The 23,041-nt window shown below is 46.8% G+C and overlaps 1 protein-coding gene across 1 annotated transcript; it reads right to left on the bottom strand.

Moving 5' to 3' along the window:
• Positions 1-14,927: 14,927 nt before the first annotated feature.
• zgc:153018 (uncharacterized protein LOC767701 homolog) lies at positions 14,928-22,725 on the bottom strand. The gene is given in 8 exon segments (XM_038992908.1): positions 14,928-15,514; positions 21,350-21,385; positions 21,387-21,429; positions 21,834-21,915; positions 21,918-21,952; positions 22,220-22,265; positions 22,268-22,475; positions 22,478-22,725. Coding segments are annotated over 8 exon segments (648 nt in total). The 5' UTR covers positions 22,520-22,725; the 3' UTR covers positions 14,928-15,358.
• Positions 22,726-23,041: the final 316 nt, after the last annotated feature.

Raw genomic sequence — 23,041 nt, 5'->3', positions numbered from 1 at the left:
AAAAAGTCAAGGGGTCTGAATACTTTCTGAATGCACTGTATGTGAAATCTAATGTAACTGAGAGTCATGATGAAGGGCTACTACCAAACCAGTTTACTAGCTATTCAGTTTAAAGCAGCTCCATAGCTACAGTTCTCCCGATATTGGACTCTTGTAATTTCGGGAACATTTTATTTACCGATTCAGCCCGAAAATGAATTTCCACAACACTTTGAAAAGTGATTTTCGTAGCAGGTTAGGAGAGCATTTTCGCTACCATTTTCCTAACATTAGTCTCCTAACCTGCTACGAAAAAGTCACTTCGGAATCGGAGTGCCATGAAAAGCATCACATTTCAGTCAGTCAACTTCGGTACTCCCGCGACTTTGGTTGAAGGATCTACAATCACGCCTGACGAGCCCGATGAAATCAGTGCCTCGCTGGAAGCCCCGCCTTCCACAAGTGATAAATGTGAGGCTGGGATTCATTCCTTCAATTATTTCGCTCTTCACCTCGGTGTGAACAGGAATGATTCACACTACTAAACAAAACATTGGAAAACAAGACTGTGTTACATTGCGCCAACAAAACTTTCCCCTAGTGGTAGAGCGTACTCACCCCCTGGACGTTGTGTGCTAAAGGTTGTACTTGTTCTCCTAATTTTCTAACCACAAACAATGTGTTATTCTTCAATTTACTGGTGCAATTAGTAAAAGGACTAAGAAAACACCCGAGACGACGATGGCTAAGCCGTGTTCGGGGACAAGATCATGCCTCCAGTCATGTGGTTATAGCATTTCTCTGAAAGATACTCACGATCTATGTGTAGTTTGTCTTGGTTTGGAGTGCGCTCAGACTGCCCTCCCTTGAACCAGTCCGTGTGCATATTGCCACGTACTGCATACACACTGCCTGGAAAGACATGTAGCATTCTGAGGAAGCTAGGAATTATGGATGGCGACATTCCAATACCTCGGTTGGGACCGTGGTCAGTGCAAATGTCTTGTCTGCCTGGGTATGGGGTATGCGGTGGCTGCTCACTGTTGCCAGTTACGGGAGGCTACTAGAAGAGAGAGGGCGGTCAGATTCGGTGGGTACCCCCCGTCGCCTTTGTCTGCCACAGTCAAGCACCACTTGCCTTTCTTCCCAGACTTTTTGAAGAAGGGTCCGGTCCCAACTTGGTGATCCGGTTTTACGTGGACTTTCGCGACCGGGTTAACTAAACAAGTTTTTAAATTATTTATTATTTCACCTCTATTTAACCAGGTAGGCCAGTTGAGAACAAGTTCTCATTTACAACTGCGACCTGGCCAAGATAAAGCAAAGCAGTGCGACACAAATAACAACACAGAGTTATTTGGGATATTTACAGATGGGCTTTGTACAGGTGCAATGATCTGTGAGCTGCTCTGACAGCTGGTGCTTAAAGTTAGTGAGGGAGATATGAGTCTCAAGCTTCAGTGATTTTTACAATTCATTCCAGTCATTGGCAGCAGAGAACTGGAAGGAAAGGCGGCCAAAGGAGGAATTGGCTTTGGGGGTGACCAGTGAAATATACCTGCTGAAGCGCATGCTAAGGGTGGGTGTTGCTATGGTGACCAGTGAGCTGAGATAAGGTGGGGCTTTACCTAGCAAAGACAGATGACCTGGAGCCAGTGAGTTTGGCGACGAATATGAAGCGAGGGCCAGCCAACGAGAGCATACAGGTCGCAGTGGTGGGTGGTATATGGGGCTTTGGTGACAAAACGGATGGCACTGTGATAGACTGCATCCAATTTGCTGAGTAGAGTGTTGGAGGCTATTTTGTAAATGACATCACCAAAGTCAAGGATCCTTCCCCACAATAGTCAGTTTTATGAGAGTATGTTTGGCAGCATGAGTGAAGGATGCTTTGTTGCGAAATAGGAAGCCGATTCTAGATTAAATTTTGGATTGGAGATGCTTAAAGTGAGTCTGGAAGGAGAGTTTACAGTCTAACCAGACACCTAGAATATGTGGACAACTACAAATACCTAAGTCAGAACCGTCCAGAGTAGTGATGCTGGATGAGTGGGCAGGTGTGGGCAGCGATCGGTTGAAGAGCATGCATTTAGTTTTACTTGCATTTATGAGCAGTTGGAGGCCACGGAAGGAGTGTTGTATGGCATTGAAGCTCGTCTGGAGGTTAGTTAACACAGTGTTCTAAGAAGGGCCAGAAGTATACAGAATGGTGTTGTCTGGATCAGAGAATCACCAGCAGCAAAAGCGACATCATTGATGTATACAGAGAAAAGAGTCGGCCCGAGAATTGAACCCTGTGGCACCCCCATAGACTGCCAGAGGTCCGGACAACAGGCCCTCCGATTTGACACACTGAACTCTGTCTGAGAAGTAGGCGAGGCAGTCATTTGAGAAACCAAGGCTGTTGAGTCTGCCGATAAGAATGTGGTGATTGACAGAGTCGAAAGCCTTGGTCAGGTCAATGAATATGGCTGCACAGTATTGTCTTTTATCGATGGCGGTTATGATATCGTTTAGGACCTTGAGCGCGGCTGAGGTGCACCCATGACCAGCTCGGAAACCAGATTGCATAGCGGAGAAGGTACGGTGGGATTCGAAATGGTCGGTGATCTGTTTGTTAACTTGGCTTTCGAAGACCTTAGAAAGGCAGGGTAGGATAGATATAGGTCTGTAACAGTTTGGGTCTAGAGTGTCTCCCCCCTTGAAGAGGGGGATGACGGCGGCAGCTTTCCAATCTTTGGGGATCTCAGACGATACGAAAGAGAGGTTGAACAGACTAGTAATAGGGGTTGCAACAATTGCGGTGGATAATTTTAGAAAGAGAGGGTCCAGATTGTCTAGCTCAGCTGATTTGTAGGGGTCCAGATTTTGCAGCTCTTTCAGAACATCAGCTATCTGGATTTGGGTGAAGGAGAAATGGGGGAGGCTTGGGCAAGTTGCTGTGGGGGGTGCAGGGCTGTTGCCCGGGGTAGAGTTAGCCAGGTGGAAAGCATGGCCAGCCGTAGAAAAATTCATATTGAAATTCTCAATTATCGTGGATTTATCAGTGGTGACAGTGTTTCCTAGCCTCAGTGCAGTGGGCAGCTGGGAGGAGGTGCTCTTATTCTCTATGGACTTTACAGTGTCCCAGAACATTTTGGAGTTTGTGCTACAGGATGCAAATTTCTGCTTGAAAAAGCTAGCCTTTGCTTTCCTAACTGCCTGTGTATATTGGTTCCTAACTTCCCAGAAAAGTTGCATATCGCGGGGGCTATTCGATGCTAATGCAGTACGCCACAGGATGTTTTTGTGCTGGTCAAGGGCAGTCAAGTCTGGAGTTAACCAAGGGCTATATCTGTTCCTGGTTCTACATTTTTTGAATGGGGCATGCTCATTTAAAATGGTGAGGAAAGCACTTTTAAAGAATAACCAGGCATCCTCTACTGACGGAATGAGGTCAATGTCCTTCCAGGATACCCGGGCCAGGTCGATTAGAAATGCCTGCTCGCTGAAGTGTTTTAGGGAGCGTTTGACAGTGATGAGGGGTGGTCGTTTGACCGCAGACCCATTACGGACGCAGGCAATGAGGCAGTGATCGCTGAGATCCTGGTTGAGTACTGCTAACCAGGTTGGATAACTCACAGAGGCGAGCTAGCTATTCCTGCCTCCCCATGGTGGAGTTGCTTGGGTAGCTGTCTTGTCGAGTATACGTAGTGTTAAGTTGCTTGGTTATTCTAAACGGAACTTGCTGTGGCCAAAGAGGCTAGCTAGCATGCTTAACTTCCGGGAGTGAAACCTGCTAGCTTTCACCTGGCTTTATGGCAACCCCATTCCTATTTTCAGTTCCTGGAGTTGGGGGGAGTGAAGGATTTCGCATTTCGCTTCGCTCCACAGGTAGTATTACATTTCATTTCATTTCATTACAGTACAACGGTTTGATTTGTTTGATCTTAGCACTTTTTTCTTAGCTAGCTACATAGCCGTCTTTGTATCAAAGATAATTGTGTAGTTTAGATTATTATCGAATTATCGAATCTTCTAACGTTGTCAACACTGCTAGCTAGCCAGCTAGCCAACTTCTACCGAAACATTACAACGGAACGATTTGATTAGTGTAGTGTTAGCTAGCTACATAGTTGTCTTTGCTGTCTTTGTATCTAAGATAATTGTGTAGTTTAGAGTAATTATCTAGCCAGTTATCGAGGTTACCTAGCCAGTTATCGAGGCTACCTAGCCAGCAACACTTTCAAACAAAGTCAACAACGCAGCCACTGCTAGCTAGCCTACTTCACCAGCCAGCAGTACTGTATCATTTTAATCATTTTAGTCAATAAGATTTTTGCAACGTAAGCTTAACTTTCTGAACATTCGAGACGTGTAGTCCACTTGTCATTCCAATCTCCTTTGCATTAGCGTAGCCTCTTCTGTAGCCTGTCAACTATGTGTCTGTCTATCCCTGTTCTCTCCTCTCTGCACAGACCATACAAACACTTCACACCGCGTGGCCGCTGCCACTCTAACCTGGTGGTCCCAGTGCGCACGACCCACGTGGAGTTCCAGGTCTCCGGCAGCCTCTGGAACTGCCGATCTGCGGCCAACAAGGCAGAGTTCATCCCAGCCTATGCTTCCCTCCAGTCCCTCGACTTCTTGGCACTGACGGAAACATGGATTACCACAGATAACACTGCTACTCCTACTGCTCTCTCCTCGTCTGCCCACGTGTTCTCGCACACCCCGAGAGCTTCTGGTCAGCGGGGTGGTGGCACTGGGATCCTCATCTCTCCCAAGTGGACATTCTCTCGTTCTCCCCTGACCCATCTGTCTATCGCCTCCTTTGAATTCCATGCTGTCACAGTTACCAGCCCTTTCAAGCTTAACATCCTTATCATTTATCGCCCTCCAGGTTCCCTTGGAGAGTTCATCAATGAGCTTGACGCCTTGATAAGTTCCTTTCCTGAGGATGGCTCACCTCTCACAGTTCTGGGTGACTTTAACCTCCCCACGTCTACCTTTGACTCATTCCTCTCTGCCTCCTTCTTTCCACTCCTCTCCTCTTTTGCCCTCACCCTCTCACCTTCCCCCCCTACTCACAAGGCAGGCAATACGCTTGACCTCATCTTTACTAGATGCTGTTCTTCCACTAATCTCATTGCAACTCCCCTCCAAGTCTCCGACCACTACCTTGTATCCTTTTCCCTCTCGCTCTCATCCAACACTTCCCACTCTGCCCCTACTCGGATGGTATCGCGCCGTCCCAACCTTCGCTCTCTCTCCCCCGCTACTCTCTCCTCTTCCATCCTATCATCTCTTCCCTCTGCTCAAACCTTCTCCAACCTATCTCCTGATTCTGCCTCCTCAACCCTCCTCTCCTCCCTTTCTGCATCCTTTGACTCTCTATGTCCCCTATCCTCCAGGCCGGCTCGGTCCTCCCCTCCTGCTCCGTGGCTCGACGACTCATTGCGAGCTCACAGAACAGGGCTCCGGGCAGCCGAGCGGAAATGGAGAACTCGCCTCCCTGCGGACCTGGCATCCTTTCACTCCCTCCTCTCTACATTTTCCTCTTCTGTCTCTGCTGCTAAAGCCACTTTCTACCACTCTAAATTCCAAGCATCTGCCTCTAACCCTAGGAAGCTCTTTGCCACCTTCTCCTCCCTCCTGAATCCTCCTCCCCCTCCCCCCCCTCCTCCCTCTCTGCGGATGACTTCGTCAACCATTTTGAAAAGAAGGTCGACGACATCCGATCCTCGTTTGCTAAGTCAAACGACACCGCTGGTTCTGCTCACACTGCCCTACCCTGTGCTTTGACCTCTTTCTCCCCTCTCTCCCCAGATGAAATCTCGCGTCTTGTGACGGCCGGCCGCCCAACAACCTGCCCGCTTGACCCTATCCCCTCCTCTCTTCTCCAGACCATTTCCGGAGACCTTCTCCCTTACCTCACCTCGCTCATCAACTCATCCTTGACCGCTGGCTACGTCCCTTCCGTCTTCAAGAGAGCGAGAGTTGCACCCCTTCTGAAAAAACCTACACTCGATCCCTCCGATGTCAACAACTACAGACCAGTATCCCTTCTTTCTTTTCTCTCCAAAACTCTTGAACGTGCCGTCCTTGGCCAGCTCTCCTGCTATCTCTCTCAGAATGACCTTCTTGATCCAAATCAGTCAGGTTTCAAGACTAGTCATTCAACTGAGACTGCTCTTCTCTGTGTCACGGAGGCGCTCCGCACTGCTAAAGCTAACTCTCTCTCCTCTGCTCTCATCCTTCTAGACCTATCGGCTGCCTTTGATACTGTGAACCATCAGATCCTCCTCTCCACCCTCTCCGAGTTGGGCATCTCTGGCGCGGCCCACGCTTGGATTGCGTCCTACCTGACAGGTCGCTCCTACCAGGTGGCGTGGCGAGAATCTGTCTCCGCACCACGTGCTCTCACCACTGGTGTCCCCCAGGGCTCTGTTCTAGGCCCTCTCCTATTCTCGCTATACACCAAGTCACTTGGCTCTGTCATATCCTCACATGGTCTCTCCTATCATTGCTATGCAGACGACACACAATTAATCTTCTCCTTTCCCCCTTCTGATAACCAGGTGGCGAATCGCATCTCTGCATGTCTGGCAGACATATCAGTGTGGATGACGGATCACCACCTCAAGCTGAACCTCGGCAAGACGGAGCTGCTCTTCCTCCCGGGGAAGGACTGCCCGTTCCATGATCTCGCCATCACGGTTGACAACTCCATTGTGTCCTCCTCCCAGAGCGCTAAGAACCTTGGCGTGATCCTGGACAACACCCTGTCGTTCTCAACTAACATCAAGGCGGTGGCCCGTTCCTGTAGGTTCATGCTCTACAACATTCGCAGAGTACGACCCTGCCTCACACAGGAAGCGGCGCAGGTCCTAATCCAGGCACTTGTCATCTCCCGTCTGGATTACTGCAACTCGCTGTTGGCTGGGCTCCCTGCCTGTGCCATTAAACCCCTACAACTCATCCAGAACGTCGCAGCCCGTCTGGTGTTCAACCTTCCCAAGTTCTCTCACGTCACCCCGCTCCTCCGCTCTCTCCACTGGCTTCCAGTTGAAGCTCGCATCCGGTACAAGACCATGGTGCTTGCCTACGGAGCTGTGAGGGGAACGGCACCTCCGTACCTTCAGGCTCTGATCAGGCCCTACACCCAAACAAGGGCACTGCGTTCATTCACCTCTGGCCTGCTCGCCTCCCTACCTCTGAGGAAGTACAGTTCCCGCTCAGCCCAGTCAAAACTGTTCGCTGCTCTGGCACCCCAATGGTGGAACAAACTCCCTCACGACGCCTGGTCAGCGGAGTCAATCACCACCTTCGGGAGACACCTGAAACCCCACCTCTTTAAGGAATACCTAGGATAGGATAAAGTAATCCTTCTAACCCCCCCCCCCCCCTTAAAAGATTTAGATGCACTATTGTAAAGTGGTTGTTCCACTGGATATCATAAGGTGAATGCACCAATTTGTAAGTCGCTCTGGATAAGAGCGTCTGCTAAATGACTTTAAATGTAAAAATGTAAATGTAAGGAAACAGGGTTTGCGTGCACCTCTGATGAAGAAGCAGCCCCCCGAGCACTTGGCTGGGGTGACCCCCGGAGCGAGGGTCCTTGACACGGGTCTGAGTGACCAGTGCGCCCATCAGCAAAAACATGAACTCTTCCCACATAAATGGCTCATTACTGGGATTCATTGCTAATTCCTGCCTGTAGCTCACTAGTCCCTATGAAGTGTCTAGTGGTACAGGTTATGGGCTCCAAAGTCGATTAGTTGTTGGTAGTGGAGTTGAGGGAACGAGCAGGGTTGGACATGACCTCGCTATTATCCCACACGCAGTCTCTATGGTTCACATTCGCTTCCGAATGAGCCGTCTGTCTCCAGTTTAACACTTTTCGTCCCTGGGAATTATATTAATTTACAAATCGGCCCTTTCTGTTACACCCGAAAGTGTCCATTTTTTCAGAGCTCTCTGTCCCATTCCCAGCTATTTTACAAAGTGCTTTGTCACCAGTACCTATGACTGGTCGGTAGAGTAGCCTCCATGATAAGTTCCCTGCGTCTATTTTTAATGTGTGCGGTCCAGCACCGGGTGCCAGCTGGTTACCGGAACACATCTTACCACCTAAATCGAGTGAGGCTACTTGTGACAATAGTACCCCCAAGTGGCATGGCCAATCAGGGTACGTCACTGATCGCCGAAGCACGTGTACCCAGAGTGGACCGGGCTGTAAGCAAACCATGGCACATTAAACACATTTCAACTGAGTTCCACAGTGTTCACGGGTGTTAAGTGTTGTCTCCCGAATGTGAGTTTGATGAAACATGTTCAGACACACGGTTGTCAAAAGTGGTGGAAATGGAAGAAGAACCAAACTCTCCCAGTCCAGAAGGTGGCGTCCCGCCCCTTCAGATGGTACTTCACGGGAGTCCCGCTGTTTGCTCCAACCAATGGTGCACATGCGCAGTATCGCCCTGGATCATGCAAACAGTAATGTCAGGGTACAGGCTACAATTTGTTGTGCGTTCCCCACACTCTTGCAGCTGCATCACATCTACGGTTCCCGAGGCCTCAGTGTCCGTTTTGAGGGAGGAAATATCCCCCCGTTTCCAGAAGCAAGCAGTCCTAGTGGTTGCTATGTCAAAGATTTGGGACTGCTAGTACAGCTGATATTCCTGGTTACGAAAAGGGATGGGACTTTGCGTCCCATTCTCGGCCTACAAGCCCTCAACAAGCACCTCGGAGTCTACAAATTCAGAATGCTATTACAGCGATTGGCTGGTGGCGGGGGAGTCAAGGTGGAAAGCAGTGTTGCACACAACCATGCTACTGTCCCGTATTCAGTCTCTAGGCTTCATAAGAAACCAGAAAAAAGCCGTCTGACTCCATCTCAGCGCATTCCGTTTCTGGGTCTTTAGCTAGACTCACTCACGTATCACACTTTTCTATCCCCACGGAGGGTGGGGTGTGCTGTACAATGGTAACTTGATTCAGGGGAAAGGGACACTGATGTCAATTACCCCGAGTATCTGGCACTCAGGCGCTTCCCACAGTTTTTGTCAGGCTGGCTTGTGCTGCTTAGAACGGACAATATGTCAGTGGTGGCGTGCATCAACCTCCTTTTTTTGTAAAATTTTGAGTTTTCTTAAAAAACATAATAAAAGACAATAGACAACTTAACATTTACGTAAATTAATTTCTACAAACATTGATGACATCACACTTGCTCAGATCAAATCAAATCAAATGTTGTGCTGAATACAACAGGTGTAGACCTTACAGTGAAATGCTTACTTACGAGCCCCTAACCAAAAGTGCAGTTAAAAAATATATATATATGGATAAGAATAAGAGATAAAAGTAACAAGTAATCAAAGAGCAGCAGTAAAAAATAACAATATATACAGGGGGTTGCCGGTACAGAGTCAATGTGCGGGGGCACCGGTTAGTTGAGGTAGTATGTACATGTAGATAGAGTTATTAAAGTGACTATGTATAGATGACAACAGAGAGTGGCAGTGGTGTGGAGAAGGGAGGGGGGCCATGCAAATAGTCTGGGTAGCCATTTGACTAGATGTTCAGGTGTCTTATGGCTTGGGGGTAGATGTTGTTAAGAAGCCTCTTGGACCTAGACTTGGCGCTCCTGTACCGCTTGCCGTGCGGTAGCAGAGAGAACAGTCTATGACTAGGGTGGCTGGAGTCTTTGACCATTTTTAGGGCCTTCCTCTGACACAGCATGGTATAGAGGTCCTGGATGGCAGGAAGCTTGGCCCCAGTCATGTACTGGGCCGTTCGCACTACCATCTGTAGTGCTTTGCCGTCGGAGGCCGAGCAGTTGCCATAACAGGCAGTGATGCAACCAGTCAGGATGCTCTCCATGGTGCAGCTGTAGAACCTTTTGAGGATCTGAGGACCCAAATCTTTTCAGTCTCCTGAGGGAGAATAGGTTTTGTCGTGCCCGCTTCACGACTGTCTTGGTGTGCTTGGACCATGTTAGTTTGTTGGTGATGTGGACACCAAGGAACTTGAAGCTCTCAACCTGCTCCACTGCAGCCCTGTCGATGAGAATGGGGGCGTGCTCGGTCCTCTTTTTCCTGTAGTCCACAATAATCTCCTTTGTCTTGATCACGTTGAGGGAGAGGTTGTTGTCCTGGCACCACACGGCCAGGTCTGTGACCTCCTCCCTGTAGGCCGTCTCATTGTTGTCGGTGATCAGGCTTACCGCTGTTGTATCATCGGCAAACTTAATGATGGTGTTGGAGTCGTGCAGTCATGAGTGAACAGGGAGTACAGGAGAGGGCTGAGCACGCACCACTGAGGGGCCCCTGTGTTGAGGATCAGTGTGGCGGATGTGTTGTTACCTACCCTTACCACCTGGGGGCGGCCCGTCAGGAAGTCCAGGATCCAGTTGTAGAGGGAGGTGTTTAGTCCCAGGGTCCTTAGCTTACTGATGAGCTTTGAGGGCACTATGGTGTTGAACGCTGAGCTGTAGTCAACGAATAGCATTCTCACATAGGTGTTCCTTTTGTCCAGGTGGGAAAGGGCAGTGTGGAGTGCAATAGAGATTGCATCATCTGTGGATCTGTTGCGGCGGTATGCAAATTGGAGTGGGTCTAGGGTTTCTGAGATGATGGTGTTGATGTGAGCCATGACCAACCTGGTCCCCAGTACTGCTGATGACCATACGGGTATGGCTGCTCCTGCTTGAACCAAGTGCAGTCCCAACCTACAGACAAACAAACCAAAATCAGTAACGCTATTGCTGTAACCACAGGAACCCCAAGGCGTGACATATTACCAGACCAAACATATTAAAGAATAATTACACAGTCATAGCGGCACTCAAGTTCCCCCCCCCCCCCCCCCCCCCCCCCCAATATATACAGTGGGGCAAAAAAGTATTTAGTCAGCCACCAATTGGCAAGTTCTCCCACTTAAAAAGATGAGAGAGGCCTGTAATTTTCATCAACTTTTGTTATTGACCAAATACTTATTTTCCACCATAATTTGCAAATAAATTCATAAAAAATCCTACAATGTGATTTTCTGGATTTTTTTTCTCATTTTGTCTGTCATAGTTGAAGTGTACCTATGATGAAAATTACAGGCCTCTCATCTTTTTCAGTGGGAGAACTTGCACCAATGGTGGCTGACTAAATACTTTTTTGCCCCACTGTATATACATATTTTTTCACCAATTAGAGTGCAGCTCACTGGAGAGGAAAGGAGAGAAGAGGAGAGATGGGTGCGGAGAGGAGAGGACATCAACACAGCACAAAAAACAACCATACCTTCAGTTAGGTTCTCCTTTCAATGTATAGGTGTGAACAGAATGTTACTCCATTAAACTGAATCTGTGTGCAAATTATGCAACTCAGAACAACTTGATATTGATATGCTGCTACTCTATAGACATTTTTGAATTGTTTGAATGCTTACGAAATTATCCTAAAAAAGGTAATTGCTTATTGGTTATCTTCTGTATTGCATTTCTCTGACCTTTGACCTTGTGGAAATCTGTTTCGGGGATCTCGTCCCCCTCCTCTTCCTGTTGCTCCTGCAGACGCCTCTTCCACTCTTCTGTGGAGTAGAACACCACTACCGCCCAGCGCCTGAAACCACCGAAGCACAGCAGCCTCTGGCACTGAGCTGAGGGGTTGGACGTTGGGCTGGAGAACAAGAAGAAAAATACTTTGTCTTTACAGAGAACTCAAATTCATACTTTTCTTGGGGGGGGGGGGGGGGGGGGGGGTAGGCAAGAGGATGAGAGGTGGAGAGGCAGAGAAAGGTTGTCTAAACTATTTTATATGGTCACTGAGACAGATCCTAGACTGAGGCTGGGTTCAGTGCTACTCTCTCTCTGGGTCACCATGGAGAGACTGTCCTCCACAGCTGATCCTGCATGGTCTTTAGACTGTCCAACAACCAAAGTACTTGTGTCTTGATACGAGATTTGGAGTCACTTAGAAATGTCCTTGTTTTTGAAAGAAAAGCAAATTTTTTGTCCATTAGAATAACATCAAATTGATCAAAAATACAGTGTCAACATTGTTAATGTTGTAAATGACTATTGTAGCTGGAAACGGCTGATTCTTTATGGAATATCTACATAGGTACAGAGGCCCATTATCAGCAACCATTACTCCTGTGTTCCAATGGCACGTTGTGTTAGCTAATCCAGGTTTATCATTTTAAAAGGCTAATTGATCATTAGAAAACCCTTTTGCAATTATGTTAGCACAGCTGAAAACTGTTGTGTTGATTAAAAAAGCAATAAAACTGGCCTTCTTTAGACTAGTTGAGTATCTGGAGCATTGTAACGAGTGCGCTGAAAGCCGGGAAACAAGTTCAGGGAGTGAGTGTTTGAATAAATAAACGCAACTAAATACAAAACAAGAAACACAAACAACGCACAGACATGACACTGGAACAGACACAATAACACCTGGGGAAGGAACCAAAGGGAGTGACATATATCGGGAAGGTAATCAGGGAGGGGATGGAGTCCATGTGAGTCTGATGTGCGTAATGATGGTGACAGGTGTGCACCATAATGAGCAGCCTGGTGACCTAGAGGCCGGAGAGGGAGCACACGTGACAGTACCCACTCCCCGACTCGCGCCTCCAGCCGCAGGATGCTGAACAAAATTACGATCCAGGGGATCAGGAGCGGACCGGTCATCTCTGCTGAGGTGCGGGAAACATGTCAATCTGGCTGAGATGCAGGAGCATGGTGACCTAGAGCGCCGGAGAGAGCGCATACGTGAGAGTACCCCCTCCCCGGCGCGTTCGGCTCCAGGCGTAGGACGCCAACCAAAGGGACGATCCCGGGGATCAGGAGCGGACCGGTCACACCTGTTGATGCGCCGGAACCTGTCACCGCCTGAGGAGCGGGAACCTGACAGACCGGTTGAGGCAGAGGAGCCTGGCGATCCGGCTGAGGAATGAGAGCCGGTGGAAGCAGGGGAGCCTGGCGATCCGGCGAAGGCATGAAAGCCCGACCAGCCGGCTGAGGCAGGGGAGCCTAGCAATCTGGCTGAGGCATGAGAGCCTGTAGCGGCTCCCGGACCCAACGTCATTCCCACTGACACAAAAAACACACTCCCGGATGCGTCCCTTAGGTGAGGCGTTATTCTGTAACGAGTGTGCTGACAGTCGGGAAACAAGTTCAGGGAGTGAGTATTTTAATAAATAAACACAACTAAATACAAAACAAGAAACACAAACAACGCACAGACATGACACTGGAACAGAAACAATAACACCTGGGGAAGGAACCAAAGGGAGTGACATATATAGGGAAGGTAATCAGGGAGGTGATGGAGTCCAGGTGAGTCTGATGTGCGTAACGATGGTGACAGGTGTGCACCATAACGAGCAGCCTGGTGACCTAGAGGCCGGAGAGGGAGAACACGTGACAGCATCAGCATTTGTGGATTCGATTACAGGCTCAAAATGGCCAGAAACAAAGAACTTTCTTCTGAAACTCGTCAGTCTATTGTTCTGTGAAATGAAGGCAATTCCATGCGAAAAATTTCCAAGAAACTGAAGATCTCGTACAACGCTGTGTAGTACTCCATTCACAGAACAGCAGAAACTGTCTCTAACCAGAATAGAAAGAGGAGTGGGAGGCCCCGGTGCACAACTGAGCAAGAAGACAAGTACATTAGAGTGTCTAGTTTGAGAAACAGACGCCTCACAAGTCCTCAACTGGCAGCTTCATTAATAGTACCCGCAAAACACCAGTCTCAACGTCAACAGTGAGAGTCTCCGGGATGCTGGCCTTCTAGGCAGAGTTCCTCTGTCCAGTGTTTGTGTTATTTTGCCCATCTTAATCTTTTCTTTTTAGTGGCCAGTCTGAGATATGGCTTTTTCTTTGCAACTCTGCCAAGAAGGCCAGCATTCCAGAGTCGCGCCTCTTCACTGTTGACGTTGAGACTGGTGTTTTGCGGGTACTATTTAATGAAGCTGCCAGTTGAGGACTTGTGAGGCGTCTGTTTCTCAAATATCTGAAATCAGCACCGCAGAGAAAACAGTAGTTCCATGCCCAGAGAGATGTCAACTACTTATAAACATGCAGTAACTACTCGATACCCAAAATGTTAAGCTATTTTTCCACCCAAAAAATTACAAAGAAATTACAAATTTTTATAGGAATATGTTTATTGATTTTCACAATGAGGATGATAAATAAAAATATGAATATAAAGAACCAGTATTAAACTAAAACAAATCAATACTACAAAATGTAATAGATTATAGACATCCTATCTCTCTTCTGTTTTTTTGCTCCGCATTCTGTGTCACCACAACTACTAAGGTCAGGGTACAGAGTTTGAAGGTCAAGACTTGTTTTTCCAACAAGTATTGGACATTCCTCTATTCTCTATATCTCTGTAAACCTTCTTGGCTCAGCCCAGTTCACACTAAACACTACACTTGATGACACTATCATCAAAATTCTATATTTCTTCAAATGCCTTGAAAGCAGCTGCATCTACACATATAGCATCATACAACAACCTTCACTTGAGGAAGAGAGTGATTCTGCGACACAATAGAACATTCATGTGTCTTGCTCACATAGTGAGCCTGTCTGAATATAGTGGCTCTCTTTCACAAATACCACATGCTTCTTGCTTCTCAATGAAAGGGGCTCAGTACAAATGTGCATTAACTCACTCAAAACAACAAATTACTTTTTCCTTGAGCGCTAACATACAAATGGTACATTTGCCAACTTTGGAACTGTTGGATATAACAGACATACAGTACCAGTACAAAGTTTGGCCCACCTACTCATTCAAGGGTTCTCTTTATTTTAACTTTTTTTCTACATTGTCGAATAATAGTGAAGACATCAAAACTATGAAATAACACATATGGAATCATGTATTAACCAAAAAAGTGTTAAACAAATCAAACAGCTCAAATAAGCAAAGACAAACGACAGTCCATCATTACTTTAAGACATGAGGGTCAGTCAATGCGGAAAATTGCAGCCCAAGTCAATGCTTCACAGAGTTCAAGTAACAGACACATCTCAACATCAACCATATATATAACTCTAGGATGAGATGGTAGTTGGTACTAGTTAAACATTTGATTTAAAAAATGCCATAACACTGCTTAATTTATTCTTCCTTTTTTGGTTACACTCAGTTAATCCCTTTTGATTGAAAAAACAATTTACCAAGTGGCATAATGTGAGGTTGGAGGTTGAACCTTGTTACATAAGAGGCGAATGTGTTACATATGTGGTGAATGGTGGTGGTGATGAGGTTTAGCAGAAGAAAGGTGATTAGGGTTAGGGTAAAATAAAACCACTGGGTGTTGATGGGATAGCTGCATGGGGTTTCATTGGGGTTAAGGCCGGCGTTAGATAAAGATGCTAATAGCTCTGGTTGATGGTGGGTGTGGGGGTTAGGGGCTCCTTCTCCCTGGGCAGGCAGGGCCCATTGATGTGGTGGCTGTGGGAGTGGTAGAGATGCATGAAGGACAGGATGGAGTGAGTCAACCACAGTGCTGTTACATTCCACAGAGCGACCTGGAGAGAAAAAGAAACATTATTATAAGTATATATGATTAGTATTATTAGAGAGAGAGAAAAAGAGAGAGAGAGAAGGAGCACGAGGAAGGGGTAGGGGGAAATAGAGAGAGGAGAGAGAGTACAGAGAGGGAGAGAGAGAATACTTGACATTGAGGAAATTGAAACAACCTCTGTCAACATGTACAAGTCTGGGACAGTAATGGTGCAGGGAATCCTCATGCAGTTCCAGCAGGACTTTTACGGGATCAAAGAGAGAGCACAGTAGGAAAAGCTGTCTCTCTGTGACGACTCCCCCATTCTGAGTGAGGGGGAGTCCACACAATCCAGGCAGAACAGACCCACAAAACAGACCAGCACAACAACACCCCCCGACAAGACCAGGAGGGCGGAAGGTGGAGACATGGTACAGCTAACAGCACTGAAAGAGGAGGTGAGAAAGCTGAAGTGTGACAGAGAGCAGGACACTCCCCCAGAGAAACCAGCAGAACAGCCCACCTCAGACCCGGACCACAACCTCAACACTAAACAGGGACAGACAACACAGGACGCACCAACCCAACAGACCCCACCCCCTCCTAACAGCCCCCCTGTCAGCTCCCCTGATAGCTCTCCTGACAACCCCCACACATCCACTGAGGACAAACAAAAGCCAGAAATTGTGCTCCTCATTGACTCAAATGGCAAATATATTCAAGAGAATAAACTTTTTCCCAAACTCAAAGTGGCTAAACTCATGTGCCCAAACACTAGGCACGCCTTGGAGCTGTTGTCAGAGGACAGACTAGGGTCCCCCAGCCACATTATAATTCACACGGGCACAAACGACCTGAGGGCCCAGCAGGAAAGGGTGAAAAAAAAATGATTCTACATTCCCCAACACACAAGTGGTTTTCTCCACCCTGCTACCACCCCCAGGTGGCAAGGGTAGGCAACGAATCGTCTGTCACACTGATCCTCAACACTGGGGCCCCTCAGGGGTGTGTACTTAGTCCCCTCCTTTACTCCCTGTTCATCCACGACTGCGTGGTCAAACGTCACTCCAACACCATCACTAAGTTTGCTGACAACACAACAGTGGTAGGCCTGATCACTGACAACGATGAGACAGCCTATAGGGAGGAGGTCAGAGAACTGGCAGTGTGGTGCCAGGACAACAACCTCTCCCTCAATGTGAGCAAGACAAAGGACCTGATCGTGGACTATAGGAAAAGGCGGGCCGAACAGGCCCCCATTAACATCAACGGGGCTGTAGTGGAGCGGGTCGAGAGTTTCAAGTTCCTTGGTGTCCAAATCACCAACGATCTGTCATGGTCCAAACACACCAAGACAGTCATGAAGAGGGCACGACAAAACCTTTTCCCCCTCAGGAGACTGAAAAGATTTGGCATGGGTCCCCAGATCCTCAAAAAGTTATACAGCTGCACCATCGAGAGCATCCTGACCGGTTGCATCACCGCCTGGTATGGCAACTGCTCGGCATCTGACGTAAGGCGCTACAGAGGGTAGTGCGTACGGCCCAGTACATCACTGGGGCCAAGCTTCCTGCCATCCAGGACCTATATAATAGGCGTGTCAGAGGAAAGCCCATAAAATTGTCAGAGACTCCAGTCACCCAAGTCATAGACTGTTTTCTCTGCTACCGCACGGCAAGCGGTACCGGAGCGCCAAGTCTAGGACCAAACAGCTCCTTAACAGCTTCTACCGCCAAGCCATAAGACTGCTGAACAATTAATAAAATGGCCACCGGACTATTACATTGACCCCCCCCCCCCTCCATTTGTTTTGTACACTGCTGCTACTCGCTGTTTATTATCTATGCATAGTCACTTAACCCCTACCTACATGTACAAATTACCTCTAACATGTACCTCCACACACTGACTCGGTACCGGTACCCCTGTATATAGTCTCCACACTGACTCGGTATCGGTACCCCCTGTATATAGCCTCCACACTGACTCGGGTACCGATACCCCCTGTATATAGCCTCCACACTGACTCGGTACCGGTACCCCCTGTATATAGCCTCCACACTGACTCGGTACCGGTACCCCCTGTATATAGCCTCCACACTGACTCGGTACCGGTACCCCCTGTATATAGCCTCCACACTGACTCGGTACCGGTACCCCCTGTATATAGCCTCCACACTGACTCGGTACCGGTACCCCCTGTATATCGCCTCGTTGTTATTGTGTTATTAGGTTACTTTGTATTATTTTTTTTCTTTCGTTTATTTGGCAAATATTTTCTTAACTCTTCTTGAACTGCACTGTTGGTTAAGGGCTTGTAAGTAAGCATTTCACGGTAAGGTCTACACTTGTATTCGGCGCAGGTGACAAATAAAGTTTGATTTGATTTGAAAATACATTCACCTTGCCACTATACAGCGGGTGAGTGCAAGAATTTCCTGGGACTATGCCTCAAAACCTAATGTCTACCTGGTCCACCACTCCACCCTGGCCTTGAACGGCCTCCCAACTTTTGTCAGGACCCTAAAGGACGTCACCCTCAACCACAGCCCCAGCACCTCACACAGGAGCAACAGAGCAACGGACACCCCGCCCAGACCAGTGAGACACCTGCCCAGACCTGTAAGACCTCCTCCTGAAGGACCTGCACCGAGAGAAAGCACGCCAAGAGGACCTGCACCCAGACCACAGCTTCACCAACCACACCCCGACCAGCTGAGACCACCCCAAACAAACCCCGGCCACACGCTATATAGGCCCTCCCAGATCAGACCTATGCCCCTTCTGCCCCCCATGTCCCCCGCCCCTGCAGCAAGGACCTCAACATGACAGCTGCACATATGCCCAGGCCATGAGCATAGCAACAGGCCCAATCCCCACTACTGCACCCCCCAAGCCCCATCCTGTGACCTAAGAGTTATGTATCAGATGCTCAACATGCTCTGCTCACACCTACTGTGATGGTCCGGGCATAAACCACACAAAAACAACACTAGACACTATGGAACACAAAGCTCTTACTATCTCATCCTGGAATATACAAGGTCTGAGGTCATCTGCCTTTGGCCTAAAGAGCAGGAACACAGACTTCATCAAAGACATTGGAAATACAGACATTGTCATCCTACAAGAAACATGGTATAAAGGAGAAAGACCCACTGGTTGCCCTCTAGATTACAGAGAGCTGGTAGTCCCATCCACCAAACTACCAGGTGTGAAACAGGGAAGAGACTCAGGGGGTATGCTAATTTGGTATAGAGCAGACCTAACCCACTCTATTAAATATGTCAAAACAGGAACATTTTACATCTGGCTAGAAATGAATAAGGAAATGATCTCAACAGAGAAAAATTTCCTCACGTGTGCTACCTACAGTATATCCCCTCAATAGAATCCCCATACTTTAACAATGACAGATTCTCCATCCTAGAGGGGGAGATCAACAATTTCCAGGCCAGGGGACATGTATTAGTCTGTGGCAACCTAAATACCAGAACTGGACAAGAACCTGACACCCTCAGCATACATGGGAACAAACACCTACCTGGAGGTGACAGCATTCCCTCCCCCATATGTCCCCCTAGACACAACTATGACAAAACAACCAACAAAAATGGGTTACAACTCCTGCCGCTCTGTCGCACGCTGGGTCTGTACATAGTCAATGGTAGGCTTCAAGTTGACTCCTATGGTAGCTACACCTATAGCTCACCCATTGACAGTAGTACTATAGATTACTTTATCACCTCAACCCAGAGTCTCTCAGAGCGTTCACAGTCAGCCCACTAACACCCCTATCAGATCACAGCAAAATCACAGTCTTCCTGAACAGACCAATACTCAATCATTGTCACGCCCTGACCATAGAGAGCTGCTTATTCTCTATGTTGGTTGGGGCGTGACAGTGACTAGGGTGGGTTATCTAGGTGAATAATGATCTATGTTGGCCTGGTATGGTTCCCAATCAGAGGCAGCTGTTTATCGTTGTCTCTGATTGGGGATCATATTTAGGCAGCCATTTCCCCATTGTGCTTTGTGGGATCTTGACTATGTTTTTGTGTAGCTGCCTGTGAGCAGTCCAGAACGTCACGTTTCGTTTGTCTTCTGTTTTGTTTGGTGAGTTTCATGTTTATTTAACATGTGGAATTCTACGCACGCTGCGCCTTGGTCCAATCATTATGACGATCGTGACAATCATGAGACATCAATGCTAAAGGAACTACACAATATTAAGAAATGCTATAGATGGAAGGAAAGTAGTGTAGAAACCTACCGAAAAAGAATTAGGCAACAACAAATTCAAGCCTTTTTAGACAACTTTTTTTTTTTTTTTAAGGCCTGAGGCCTTTTGCCTTTTGGTGGGCCGTCATTGTAAATAAGAATTTGTTCTTAACTGACTTTCCCAGTTAAATAAAGGCTAAATAAATACTTTGTTTATCCATTTCACTTGCTTTGGCAATGTAAACATATGTTTCCCATGCCAATAAAGCACCTTGAATTGAATTGAATTGAATTGAGAGAGAGAGAGAGAGAGAGAGAGGATAGCCTTGCTATTGAGAAAGGCCGCCAAAGGCAGACCTGGCTTTCAAGAGAAGTCATGCTATGTGCACACTGCCCACAAAATGAGGTGGAAACTGAGCTGCACTTCCTAACCTCCTGCCAAATGTATGACCATATTAGAGACACATATTTCCCTCAGATTACACAGATCCACAAAGAATTAGAAAACAAACCCGATTTTGATAAACTCCCATATCTACTGGGTGAAATACCACAGTGTCCATCACAGCAGCAATATTTGTGACCTGTTGCCACAAAAGGGCAACCAGTGAAGAACAAACACCATTGTAAATACAACCCAGATTTATGTTTATTTATTTTCCCTTTTGTACTTTAACCATTTGCACACCGTTACAACACTGTATATATACATAATATGACATTTGAAATGTCTTTATTCTTTTGGAACTTCAGTGAGTGTAATGTTTACTGCTAATTTGTATTGTTTATTTCACTTTTGTATATTATCTACTTCACTTGCTTTGGCAATGTTAACATATGTTTCCCATGCCAATAAAGCCCCTTGAATTGAATTGAATTGAGAGAGGGAGGGGGGGAGGGGGTAGGGAGAAATAGAGAGAGAGGAGAGAGAGCACCGAGTGGGAGAGAGAGAGTGAAACTGAATCACAAGAACACTCTGACTCACTCGTGTTTAGCAGTGGTGTAAAGTACTTCAGTAAAAATACTTTAAAGTACTATTTAAGTAGTTTTTTGGGGTATCTGTACTTCACTATTTATATTTTTGACAACTTGTAATTTTACTTCACTACATTCCTAAAGAAAATAATGTACTTTTTACTCCATACATTTTCCCTGACAGCCATTAGTACTCGTTACATTTTTAATGCATTGCAGGACAGGATAATGGTCAAATTCACACATTTATCAAGAGAACATCCCTGGTCATCCCTATTGCCTCTGATCTGGCGGACTCACTAAACACAAATGATTTGTTTGTAAATGATGTCTGAGAGTTGGAGTGTGCCCCTGGCTATCAGGCAATTAAAAATGCAAGAAAATGGTGATGTCTGGTTTGCTTAATATAAGGAATTACTTTTACTTTCAATTACATTTACTTTTGATACTTAAGTATATTTAAAACCAAATAGTTTTAGACTTTTACTGACTTTCACATTCACTTTTACTTGAATAATTTTCTATTAAGTTATCTTTACTTTTACTCAAATATGACAATTGGATAATTTTTTCACCACTGATGTTAAGGCAATGCAGAAGATTTATATTTTGAGTGGGGAATGTCCACTGGCATGAGATGGGCCAGCTATGGCGGACTACATACCTCTGCCAGGGTGAGCTCAGTGTAGAAGGACGACAATCTCTACATCCAGGTACATGGGGACGGACTGGGATTCTGCACAGCTTCACAACGACAGAGAGACAGGAAACTGTCAATACTTAACAACGCTACAGCCACACCCCTGCAGCTTGACCCTCACACTCACTACAATGTATGCAACACACCGGTCAATACACAGTACTAGGGCCCAGAGTTTTCCCTGATGGTCCATGCATGCTACTAGGGCCCAGAGTTTTCCCTTGATGGTCCATGCACAGTACTAGGGCCCAGAGTTTTTCCTTGATGGTCCATGCACAGTAGTAGGGCCCAGAGTTTTTCCTGATGGCCGATGCACAGTACTAGGGACCAGAGTTTTTCCTGATGGTCCATGCACAGTACTAGCAACCAGAGTTTTTCCTGACCAAATGACATGGAATACCCTAAAGTATTTCCTGTTGATATGTAGGCCTCAGTGTATAAACATTACCTGTAGGGTCTGATGTTGTCATCAGTGACAGTGTTGCACCAGGAGGCCAGCCTAAGGGAGAGGGTGACAATGACCCCTCCAGACACAGGCTCAGGGTCAGGAAGGCGGAGAACAAGGTTCTGGAAAAGGAATACAATGATAACATAGGTGACAGTGAACAAGTGGAAACATTGTCATTTGACATAAACTGTTATAACTATGTAATAGTAGTTAGCCCATAACACATAGAATGCATTGCACCATTTTATATTTCATAATGGTCATGATTATTATTATCAGGTTGTTTATGTAATTTATGTTTCATTTGTATAATTGTTTTTAAAAATAATAATAAATATAATACGCCATTGATTAACTATTTCAAAGCCCATGTAAAGTGCACTCACTCGTCATGTCGCCAGCCCTGAACTGCGCCGTACATCACCGTGAAAACCCGACAAAGGTAGCTTACTGGCAAGCAGCCGGTGGGCCCCATTGTTGTACCACCAAGTGTGAAATCTCACCCGGTTCCCCAGTAATTTCGATTCAATTCACCGTCCTCCATGAACCCGTGGTGAAAAGCGCACAACGCCCTTTGAAAACTGAGCCGTTGAGCGCAAGCGGGACAACCACCATCAACCCGGCCAGGACTGACAGGGTGTGTGGGTTGCGCAGTGAGCCACCAACAGTCGCCGATCAAGTTCCATAGTCCAAAAGATCGATCAGAACTAAATACAGGATATCTTCAGGCAGTGCCTACCCGTTTATTCGGTGTTATCTGGAATTAGTAAACCACCATCTGTCAAACTTCCAAAGAAATCAGCGGATATTTAAAGCACAGCCTGCATGATTGATGGCATTCCGTTATACAATTCTCCCCTAGCAAATGTGCCAGTGACGCACTAGCAATCAACACATACCGGAGCACTGGCCAACTGGCCTAGATATTGGTGCTTTCGAGACAAGTGGGAAAAAACGAGGTCAAATCATGATGTTAGTGATCTTCAGGTCGGAAAGTCGGAGCTCTAGAAAGATGCCCGAGTTTCTAACTTGGAATTCCGAGTTGGATGACTGGTCCAAACGATTTTTCCCAGTCGGAGATGTCCGAGTTCCCAATTCACAGTTCCCAGTTGTTTTGAAGGGGGCATAAAATATGCAGTGAAATGCTGTCAAAATTGTCATTGAGTGATACTTGTTATTCAGTCATTATCCAGGTAGCCTTGCTTGCT

This window comes from Salvelinus namaycush, chromosome 5 (assembly GCF_016432855.1).
Source record: "Salvelinus namaycush isolate Seneca chromosome 5, SaNama_1.0, whole genome shotgun sequence".
NCBI lineage: Eukaryota > Metazoa > Chordata > Actinopteri > Salmoniformes > Salmonidae > Salvelinus > Salvelinus namaycush.
This window is presented reverse-complemented; position numbering and strand designations above follow the sequence as displayed.